Raw genomic sequence first — 12,500 nt, 5'->3', positions numbered from 1 at the left:
GTTGACTTTGGGCATGCTTTTTCACTTTGTTACTGCTGGTCCAATGTTTCATTTACAGCTATCTCTAGTTCTTTTCTTCTCCAGTGGCTCGAAACTGGAAAGCATTACTTTACTCCTGGCCAACAAATTATAAATTAGAATCAGTGCTTCATTTTGCTCCAATGTATAATTTAATATGTGTGAAATGATTCTCTAGTTAACCAAAATAGCCTTTTTGGCATGCATTTCATTGTGTACAGTTATCTCAGCCCAAATCTGATGATTTTTCACAACATTCATACTTAACCATTTTCACTTTCAATATTTTACTTACTTTTTTATTCCAAATATACAAGCTCTGAAAACTATGGTAAAAAACTTAAAACTTTATCTCCAATAGTCATGCTATCCTTCAATCTAAACTAATTAGTAGAATTATAAAGATATCCTCACCTCCAACATCCCAAACATAAATATTAGATTCAGAATGCCACAGATTCAGAAACCATAAAGTTTTGTGACATTTCACCATTCTAGTTTAAAGTTGCTGCCTCAAAGCAATTCTGATACAATTAAATCAGCTAAACACTGCACTCAAAATTCTTCTAAATGTACAGAATCAAACCACTACAGCATATCATTAACGTAACACCTACTACAGGCATAATCTCTTACTCCTGGAAACAAACAACTATAATCCCCTAAACTAATAATCCTTCTGCAGTATCAAACTACAGACAGTTAGTATATTATGCCCTCTCATTTACAGTAGCGTCAATGGATTGTATCTCAAAATATGACCTACTTTCAGACACTCAGCAAAGATTTTGAAACAGACATAGCACACTAACAGCTCTGTTTACAACAGCTAACTTCATATTTGAAGAACTGGAAAAAAGGACAGTTAAGCAGTGCCTTCCCCACTCTCTTAAAACAAGTTTTTAAATCAGCCAACTATGAACTTGTAATAAAAACACTAAACATTAATGATTATCTAATAAAACCCAAGGTGCATACGCGTTGTACCCAATGGCAATAAAATGTAGAAAAAATCCAACAAACGTTGTAAAAACAGGTCGTCACTCAGAACAATCCTTAAAAGTCAATAAAATTTTTTATTCACATAGATCACAAGTGAGCGCTTTCGCCAAGAGGCTTCTTCAGACTTATACATATTCTATGAATTCAAAAGCATTTAAATAACCCTCCATGGATTACTATTGGCTACTTCATCCGCTCTTCAAAGTCACAAGATTATTTAAAGCACAAATGTCATAAACATAATGCCAAGTCCCCACTGCTCAAATACTTTACAAAACATACATTGATAGATGAATCAAAATTAAAAACATTTTAAAACAATGTGAACATAGAGTCTCTGACTTCATTCCTAAATGATGATAATTAACCATACTCTATGTATATAAAACTGCCTAGTCAACTTCCCTAGTAGACTAAACACTATAGAGTCTCCACATCATATACAAACGAAATAATTTAAAAATGTGTGGGCCCTAATCTGTATAACATAATAACAATAAGCTCACTACTTAAAAGTGTACACTAATAATGTCTGTTGATATAATTATCTTCACTTAGGTCTATAAATTTTCCTAGCCTTTAAAAATGGTTTAATCTGAATCTTGTCATTAAGACCAGGTGGTTCATCAGCTCTCCATCTTATGATCCACCTGGATTCACATTCCAACGTTTTATTTATAAGGTCTCCACCTCTGAATTCTTGTGACAAGGACTGTATAACATAAAATTTAAATATGTGACCAACTCCTGTTTCCTTATAATGTCTTGCTAAAGCATTCACTTCCAAACCCACTCTGATGTTGTAATTATGTTCCCTAATACGTTCTTTTAGGGTACGATTGGTCTTCCCTACATAGAACGCTGGGCATGAGTTACAAATAGCCAGGTAAACAATATTCCTACTCCCACAGCTTGTATTGGTGTAAAAAGTGTAGCTGCAGCCCGTATTTGGATGTATGAATTCAGTGTTTAAGCTTATATATGCACACTGATTACAATTACCACAGGGTACTGTGTTCGAACTTGTTCCCATATTATTCTTTCTATTACTAAGGTGCTTAGGTCTACATAATAAACTCTTTAAGTTAGGATGATTCTTATATGTCACTTTCGGATTGGGTCCAACGACCCTACCCACTTCCCTATCTGATAATAAAATATCCCAATGCTTTGACATAAGCTTTTTAACTTCTAAGCTAACTCTACTATAGGAAATTGTAGCCCTCATCTCATTCATATAGGGTTTAGGTGCATCAGTAGCTGCAATCTGTTCTGAAAAATAAGGTTTCGCTCTATTTAATCTTAAACCATCCACTTCAGTAACGGTTGCATCTATCTTGTGTCCATCATACCCTCTATCTAGAAACCTTGTCTTCAACCCCTCGACTTCAACCCTATACTGATTGTCATCGGGGTTGAGCCTAGACGCTCTCATAAATTGTCCTTTGATTACATTGTCGAAGACATGGAGGGGGTGCATACTTTGCCTATGAAGTAGCGTATTTCTGTAGCATTCCTTCCTGTGGACTGAGGTATTGAGAAGGCCATTGGTTAATCTACATATTTCAACATCCAAAAAGGAAATATTAGTTCTTGAAAAATTCAGAGTGAACCTCAAAAAGTCAGTGGAGGTATTCATATATTCTACAAAAACATTGAGGGAGTCCTCATTACCTAGCCAAACAAAAAAGAGATCGTCCACAAATCTACGATATATACCAACAGATTCCTTGAAATGGGCATTTCCTTGTAGAAATTTATCTTCCCATGCAGCCATCACGAGATTGGCGTAGCTATTGGCACAAGATGTGCCCATAGCCACGCCATCTCTTTGAAGGTATAAACCTTCATCAAAGGCAAATACATTGTTGGTAAGAATAGTTTCCAAATATAGTGCAACCAAATCTACCTTCTCAGTAGAAAAATCTGAGTGGGTTCTCAGGTACTCTAAGATGTAACAAATACCCAGCTCATTGGGAATAACTGTAAAAAGACTTACTACGTCTAACGTTACTAGAAAATATGGGTAATCATCACTTATTCATTTAGTAAAACTATATAGATCTATCAAAAATTGTTTACTATCCTTAAGTATATACATGTTCTGATCTACTAGTGGTCTCAGACAACTTTCAGTATATATAGAAAGTGGCTCCGTGACCCATCCCTGACCTGCCACTATGGGTCTCATGGGAGGGTCCACTAGGGACTTATGTATTTTCGGCAGTCCCTGAACAACTGGTATTACAGGGTCATTAACCTTGAAATAATCATATAGTTCCTTAGTAATATTTGTGGACATTAGGAGGTCATCTAACATATAGTATACATTAAACACTTTCTCAGTTAAAGTCTTACGATCTATCCTAAAATAGAACTTCTCATCATTCAAAAGATGTTTCATACGCTCATTATAATCGCTTATATTCATAAGTACAATGGGGCCACCCTTGTCAGCTGGTCTAATGACCAGTTCCTCATCATCTCTCAAATCTTTCAATGCTTTCCTCTGTTGGTAATTCAGGTTCTGCCCGTGTCTTAACATCTTTCTATTCTGAAAGTGATTATAAATGTCATTTTCTAAAACTTTGCCAAAAACCTCAACCACTGGATGCAACTGAGGTACATAGGTGCTATTCGCACGGAATCTATTAGCTCCTATCTCATTCTGCTGTCCAAAATCCAATCTCAACTGTATATTTCTAATAAACATTTTCATATCAATGAGTGTGTCAACCAGATCACTATTCTTTGTTGGAATAAAGCTAAGTCCCTTATTAAGGACTTGTTTCTCATATTCAGTCAGGGTTCTACTTGACAGATTTACAATCAATGAGTTGTTTTCTCCCACATCTTTTTCAACGTGGGACCTTGTTGTTCCTCCATAGAACCTTTCCTCTTTTGTATACAAGCTCTGAAAACTATGGTAAAAAACTTAAAACTTTATCTCCAATAGTCATGCTATCCTTCAATCTGAACTAATTAGTAGAATTATAAAGATATCCTCACCTCCAACATCCCAAACATAAATATTAGATTCAGAATGTCACAGATTCAGAAACCATAAAGTTTTGTGACATTTCACCATTCTAGTTTAAAGTTGCTGCCTCAAAGCAATTCTGATACAATTAAATCAGCTAAACACTGCACTCAAAATTCTTCTAAATGTACAGAATCAAACCACTACAGCATATCATTAACGTAACACCTACTACAGGCATAATCTCTTACTCCTGGAAACAAACAACTATAATCCCCTAAACTAATAATCCTTCTGCAGTATCAAACTACAGACAGTTAGTATATTATGCCCTCTCATTTACAGTAGCGTCAATGGATTGTATCTCAAAATATGACCTACTTTCAGACACTCAGCAAAGATTTTGAAACAGACATAGCACACTAACAGCTCTGTTTACAACAGCTAACTTCATATTTGAAGAACTGGAAAAAAGGACAGTTAAACTGTGCCTTCCTCACTATTTTAAAACAAGCTTTTGAATCAGCCAACTATGAACTTCTAATAAAAACACTAAGCATTAATGATTATCTGCTTGCTTAAGCAACATGAGCTTTAATATTAAGCTTGGCCCATAGTTCTCAGAAAATTGCACTTTCTCAACAGAAAAGACACAAGTTTCAGTCTAGGAACTGTGCTTTTCTCAGTTTAATTAATAACTTACCTTGACTTTGCGTGCTTAAATTGCACACTTTGTGCTGATGCTATCATTGCACTTCATGAGTTGCAACACAAACTGCAGCGCGATTTTAATTTCCTACGGAACTGGTAGGCAGAAGTGCAACTTATAATTAACTGCAAAAAATATATATATATACTATACTATGTCACCCTCTCCAATTACTAAAACTTTAAAAGGACCACATAGGAGTGCTGTGCGGTCTGATGCTGCAGGTGGAGGGGCTCGCCTTTCCTAGAAGGTCCATTATTTCCCCTATAATGCATTCCTGGATGACATCATTGTGTTTAGAAAATGTGCTATCCATTAAAATGGTTTGTTCTTCTTTTACTGTTAGTATATACATATATATATTTGTATTTTTATGTAAAATACTTCCTCCATATAATGTTTCTTAAGTGAAGTCAGATAAATAATTGTTTTTTGTGGACATATTTTACATCCAAACTATACCTATAAGTCTGTGTGTTTGTGCCTGTGTAGACATTAAATATGTACAGCACATACACATGCGCACACTTGCATGCGTGCGCTCTCTCACACACACACACACACACACACACACACACACACACACACACACACACACACACATATATATACACACTGAAACACCATGCACAGAGGCAAAGACAGGCTCTCACACAAATACACAAAAACACGCAGACAGACAGATACACATACACAAACACACACACATATACACAGTCATACACACAGTCACAGATGTGCCCAGCAGTGCTGCAATGAAAATGCAGAGTCTTATGAGAAGGTTAGGGTTGGTGTGTATATATGGAGAGAGGCAGTTCAGCCAGGAATGGAGGATTTGACAAAGTTTAGTCTGAGATATAAAAGATGGTCAAGAATAGACAAAAGTTTTATTTCCAGAGAGCCTATTGATTTGGTAATGAATATGGTAGTCTACCTGGTTATAATCTTGGATCATGTGTATATTGTTCATACTATAGGAGTGGACTAGGGATGCTGGAGGCATTCATATACCCTGGAGATTTAAATTGGTTTTATTAGAAAAAGGAACACTTTAAAAATTGGTTCACAAACTTATTGAAAGTGGAGATGCAGGATACTCGTCCCCTTATGGTTCAGTGAAGTAACTGCAACAGTTTATAAAGATAAACATAGTTCAAAGGATTAGTCCAGATAACATCACTTTAGCTAGCATATCTGCTGCTTCTCTGAAGCCCTCCTTGTGGGATGAATAAAATGTCATATTGAAGCTCTAGTTTATAAAAGATAGGAACAAGGCTTTTCATGAAATGAGGAGGGTTCAGATGGAAGTAATTAGGCCATTACAGTTACAGAAGGACCAGTTGAACCAGGAGGAGGTTTATGACTGGAAGAGATTGTTGCAGGAGGAGCAGAGAGAGAAGGATTATAGGATTGTAGCCAAGAGAGGATTGATTAATGAACTTTGGGTGTGCTGTGCCTCCAAGATCTGTGAAGGCTTTATTGAAGAGATTAAGACAAAAAAGGTAGAGAGGGAAGACTTTGAGTTATATAGAGTTAATGGGGAAGTAATAGTAAGAAATCAGGAAGAAGTACTACAAAGCTTTAAGAAATAATAGTTGTAGCTTTGTACTGTAGGGGACTATGAAGGACAAACTCAGAAGCAGATGCAGAGGTTTTTAGCAGGAGTAGACTTCCCATGTTTGAGTCAGGAATAGAGACAGATGTTAGGAAAGTCAATCATAATACAGGAAGTTAAGGAACAGCTCAGAAAACAAGCCTTATATAAGTCATGTGGATCTGATGTCATCACTATGTAGTTTTGGAAGTTAGTTGGCGATCAGTTATGGCAGAAATTGGCTACACTAATGAATGATTGAATGAATTTTTTTCTGCAGGGAATGTCCCAAATATTTGAAGATGGGTTACAGTTGCTATACACGAAGAAGAGAAGGATGGAAAAAAAAGTTGAGTCTTATAGACCTATTACAGTCCTGAACCATGATTATAATGTTTCATGGTGATATTAGCAACAAGATTAGCCCAGTTTATTCCCAAACTAGTTGTTTTGTAGAGGGGAGAAGAATGTTTGACAACAGTAATAGGGTACTGATGATAATTCAAGAAGCACAGGAAAAGGGAAATTATGTGGCACAAGTTTCTCTGGATGCTGAGAAGGTTTTCAGTAGAGTGGAATGGCCTTTCTTGTTTGGGGTGCTGAGGAAAGTTCAATTTCCAGAGTAAGTGGTAACTGTGCTAGAAGGATTATACAGGTAGACCACAGCACTGATTAAAATCTCACTAAGATTCTCAGGAGATATAGTGAAAATGAATTGTATGAAATAGGGATGCCCTCTCTTCCCCCTACTATTTGCTCTGTATATAATACCATTAGCTGAGGCAATCAGGCATTCCATGATAATTGGGTATTAATGTGTGTGGAGGAGTGGAACTTAAAATTGTACTATACGCTGATGATGTGATATTAATGTTAGCAAACCACAGTATGGAACTGGAGACTGTCGTTCAATTAATAAATTATATTGGTGCTTTACTGAGACTTAAGATTAGCAGAACTAAAACAAAGGTAGTGGGAATCAATTTGAAAGATTAACTCAAATGCAGGATTATCCAGAAGTATGAAGGGATCAGGAAATAAAATAATTGGGGATAAAAATCAAAAATACCAATGAGAGCTCCAAAATGCAGAGTTATGCTAAAATGTAAAGGAAAATAAAGCAGAAACATGCTCAGTGGAAATTGTTAGCCTTAGATCTTCTTCAGAGGGTTCAGGTATTACACTCCTAGTAGATAAAAAAGTTATATAAAAAGTTAACAGCTGGATGCATGATTTTATCTAGCTAGGGAGGAGCCCAGAGTACATTCAGAAAAGTTAAAATGCCAAGAACACATGGGGTAGAGGGGTTGAGCATACCAAATGTTGAAGACTAGAAGCAAACTCTTCCATTTGTAAGAATTGCCATGGAATATTATCCAGAAATCAGAGGGCTATAGAAAATTTGGGGGGAGGGGGGCAGACAGACCCTGGTTAGGAAGTTTAGTGCTTGGTGTCATGATGATGAGATTAAGCTGATTGTTTCAAAAAGAGAATATAAGTAAATGGAGGATGCAACTGATGGCAATAGGCAAAACAATGAAAGACTATAGATCAAGATATTTCACAGGGAAGTGGAGTAAACGATAATAGAACGTAAGTACTGGGAACAATTGGTTTATAAGAAATCTGTTCTACTGTGGGAAGAGACTAAGGATAAATGTCATCTACCAGAAGGGGCTTGCATGTGGTAGAGTACTTTAGAAATGTTTATTTCACTGAAGCAGTGGTATGGAATGCAGTTACAGGACTAGCCACCTGTAGTAGTTTGGCAAGTCGATTTCAGATCTAATGGATTGGAAGAAAAACATCTGATAGCAAATGCTTGCAGACAGTTTCTGAAATCTAAGGCTTAGACTGAGTTGCAAGTGAAAGGTGATTGGGCAACTAAATTAGGACTTAAAATCACAGAATATTGGGAACAGGAATGAACTATCCAGAGCCAAGCTATAACATCAAGAAAGTTTTAAAACTTTGCAAGGAAGAGCCTTCACAAATGTTTTTATACTCAGTCAAGGATAATGAAAATATATTCCACTCTGGATTTGAAGTGCTAGAGATGTGAGGAGATGGGGTAGGTGACTGGCATCATATATTCTGGAGCTGCCCAGGACTAGACCAGTATGGACTGAGGTTAATTGCTTTAATATGTGAACTTATAGATGAAAAAGTACTGCTGACAGAAAATAATATTTCCTTGGAGTGAAGAACTGGACAAGACTTCAGAGTGTCTACAAGGAACTGGTGTGGATAGTGAGTCTGTTAGCTAAGAAAGTGATCAGTAGATGTTGGAAGTCACGAGAGTGCCCTGGAATTGAAATTCTTAAATGAATGATTATGGAATTTCAGTAGGAAGACAAGAGAAGAACAAATGGGCAAAGGGGAACAAATAATACAAAGCACGATGAATGTAGTGGTTCAGTCTTATGTATGACCAATAGGTTCCTCTGTCTGAGAAGTTACGTATTCGTATGTGATTAAATAGTTGACTAGAATAGTAGGATGTAAATAATTGGTAATAACAATAGGGGTTATGGGTAGGCACTGCGTAGGGATTGTTCATAGTGGTTAGAAGCTGTTAAACAGCTTCTCAATTAAGTGAAAAAGAGCATGAGAACACCTATGGGAATGTAAGGGAGTGTTCAGATAGCTTATTAGCTAACAAGCAATTGCATCTAGATATAACTTGGAGTGAATGGAGGTATTCATCAAAACAACAAATCAGTGCTGAAATGCTCAATCTGAATCCTAATGAAGGAATATAGTTCTGTACTGGAGTAGGTACTGGATTGTGGACAATGCAGGAATAAAACGATATGTGTAACAGGGAAAAAAAGAAGAATTACCGACTGAGGGACGTGTTTATCGAAAGGGTTAAGTAAATCATCTGAATGTATCAGTACACCTTCATTCAGATTAATGGAATATACACCTTGGTATTTACATATAATGATAATACATATAATAGCTGGGAATACTGGATTGTCAACAATTTTAAGCTCTTGATGTATATTGTGAATGTTTTGTTGATATGGTGAAAAGTTTTAAGAAATCAAAACAGTGTCCAAAAAATGTGGCCAACAGGAACAGTATTTTTTCTCGACTGTCTACACCTCTGATGTCTCATTCTGAACAAATGAATGAAAAAATGCATACAGTGCAAAGCAATGTGTCTCCTACCACACATACTTCTCAACTGTCCCAGATTTTGTAGAATATCCCTGGTTTTGCCTTATATTTCTGCACTGTCCTTTTAAAAAATGTTTAATTTGTTATACTTATTGTTCAGACAACACATGCTGATGGAAGCATATTGTTCTTTTAATTTTTTAAGTGAATTAGGGCAATGTTTAAAACTTTTCCGCATTTTGGGTCCATGTCATGGCGTTATTGTTGGTTTTGTCCAGAATTCCTGAACAAAGAAGTTAAAAAAAGACACACACTTTTTAGTTGGTATGACACACAGTGCACTGAAACAAATATGAGCATATCTTCGTCACTTTACATCAGATATGTCACTGTTAAATAGCTGCAGTAGTGTTTCTGAAAAAAAAAATTACAAGAGTATATACTCTTACAATTATAAGCCCAATGAATGTCCCATAGCACTGCCAGTTTACTGAGACTTAATCATCTGAGCCAGTCTAAAGCCTAATCTTAAAACTGCAAAGATATTTAATGTGAGGGGTACCCCCCATGCACACAAACATGCACACATCCACGCAGAGTGGATTTTGTTACCTATACACTCTTACTTGATATAACCAGCACCCAGGACACAGAAGATCTGGGTAGGTTATAAACTGTGCAGTTTTAAGCCCATGAAGAGGATTAGGCTTCAGTTTGTGTGACTTAATGAAATATGACTCAGTGAATACAGCAAACATCCACAAATAAGTTGGATAACTTAGTTATCAGAATAAAATTAAAATACAGTTTAATGCCACAATACAAAATGTAGCACTCTACAGTTTCAGAGCTATGGTCCTCCTTGTTCTAACTACCATACCAATAGGACAGTTTCTTGTTAACAATACTTACTAAGTAATTCAAAAGTATACCTGTCTGCAAAAGGAAGCACAGCATTTGCAAAACACTTTTACAAAAGCTCTTCACAATTTACAAATACCATCGTATGTATCAGCTAAGAGTACTGTTGTGTAAACCATGACATTAAATTCAGATCTATTGGGTAATCTGTTATTATGCTTGCATGGTTTAAATTATTGTTCCCCTGTGCTTTGGGAACACACAGTTTAAATTACTGTTCCCCTGTGCTTTGGGAACACACGGTTTAAATTATTGTTCCCCTGTGCTTTGGGAACACAAACAGCATGACCTCAAAAATAAGATCAGAATAATCTCTGAAAATCTACATGTAGTCAGTTCAACAGCAGAATTTAGGTTTATTTACAAATCATTATGACAGTTCTTTGTAGTATCACTGGCTTATTTAGGCACTTCATATGCTAATATTTAATAATATGAACTTTCCTTACCTTTTTCTCCTCTACCTCCCTTTGGACCATGTGGACCAGGACTGCCCTTTTCTCCTGGAGGTCCTGCTTTTCCTACAGGTCCCTGTGGTCCTCTCAGACCTCGTTCTCCTGTCCATCAGGCATAGAAATTAGACACATGTTCTGGTTAGCTAGTTTCATTTTGAGTAAATGACTGCATACAAATAATATTAAATTTGTGAAGACTATAATATGAAAGTAGATGTGTCCACAACTAAATCAATGAAAGATTTTTGTAGTCTATCTCTGTAAAACTGCAATCTTATGACTCATTCAGATTTATTCCTATGTTGTGCTTTATGTAACTGTCAAAGGTTCATAGCCTACTATGAAGTATAAGGCATACAGGCCTTTTCTAAAGATTTTGTAATTTATGCAAACCCATACTGTGTTAAATGAAGTGAAATCCATGTTTCTATCAAAGGTAAAGGTGTTGCTGTGTGATTACCTTTTCATGTCTGCTACTGTTGTTAATAGAGCTTTTGAGAATAATCATAATTGTTCATGCATTTGTCCTCCAAGTTGTTCATTTCAGACAAAAAGCCTTGAATAGAGAAGGATATTTCATGGTCTAAAATATAAAATCTCTTAGGAATAATGTGAGACTAAAACTAGGGACAATAGTTTTAACCCTTGTATGAATTCTCATTTGGAAATCACCAGTTCTCAATGTTGACTCCGTGTCACCTCTGTAGTTAAGTCATATATATTTTTTTCATGAGCATAGAAACAGGGGATTGTATTAGTGACTGGCCAAGTGACATTTTTATAATATGGAATGGAGATGAAGTAAAATAAAAAAAAATCTGTTGATTATATCAATGGCACTACTAAGTTTTTGAAGTTCATCTGAATACAGGGCCACAGAGCCCGAATCTTCTACACCAACTGCCAAACTGTCACCAGTGAGGGCATTTCAAGGACTTGAATTTCAGTACATTTTTAGAGAATGTTGTGTCTGCGCATTTTCAAACAATGCTGAGTTTATGTTCATTTTCAAGAACTCGTGAGTTTCTGTGCATTTTCAAAGAGTATTGAGTTTCTGTCCATTTTCAATGAATGCTGAGTTTTAAGAAGAGGAGTCTACTGTTCCTCATTCTAAGTCTGTTTTCAATGTGTAACTGTTTTTTTAGCAAATGACCATCATCAGTGCTTGTGCTATAAATTCTAAAAGCAGTGTTACCAGTACCACAGGTAACATATTTGCCTTTAGTGCAGAAGGGTGCAGGTTCTATTCCCACACCATACAGATGGACTGCTGACATGTGGTGCCCCCTTTAAGGGGGATGGAGATGCTACAATCCTGAATGTGTCCTCCTTTTGAGAACATGCCTAGTAACCGTGAAACTGTTGCCAGTTTGACAGCCATTCTCTATTGCAATATTACCAGCTTATCATTTTTTGAATTGTGACATGGGAGGTTTATTCTTCAAGGGCAGCAGGCACTGAATTTATATATGAAACATTAAAATGTTAAGGTGTTTGCCAGCAGCAACCTCTCATTAGTTATAGATCTCTTTAATGTGGAATTATTCAGATGACTTTCACTCTTGCAGAGATTGTGTATATTGACTGATATTGGTGGATTGTAAAGACAGAAGTTTGAGCGGCCTTTTGTGGTTGAAATGTTTTGTAATGGGTAGGTTTGTCATTACTTTCATGCACTTTGTTTTATTGCTTCCT

At 36.3% G+C, this 12,500-nt stretch overlaps 1 protein-coding gene across 2 annotated transcripts in view; it reads right to left on the bottom strand.

Moving 5' to 3' along the window:
• LOC122791011 (mannose-binding protein A-like) overlaps positions 1-12,500 on the bottom strand; it is a 269,625-nt gene that overhangs the window by 83,191 nt on the left and 173,934 nt on the right. For both annotated transcript variants that reach the window (XM_044058764.1, XM_044058763.1), the window contains exon 3: positions 10,800-10,907. In XM_044058764.1, the coding sequence (XP_043914699.1) occupies positions 10,800-10,907 (108 nt within the window). The remainder of the gene's footprint in view (positions 1-10,799; positions 10,908-12,500) is intronic.

The sequence above is a fragment of the Protopterus annectens genome, chromosome 16.part0 (genome assembly GCF_019279795.1).
Source record: "Protopterus annectens isolate FY-2018-M chromosome 16.part0, PAN1.0, whole genome shotgun sequence".
Lineage (NCBI taxonomy): Eukaryota > Metazoa > Chordata > Ceratodontiformes > Protopteridae > Protopterus > Protopterus annectens.
The sequence above is the reverse complement of the archived record's forward strand: the minus strand, read 5'-3'. Positions and strand labels throughout refer to the sequence as shown.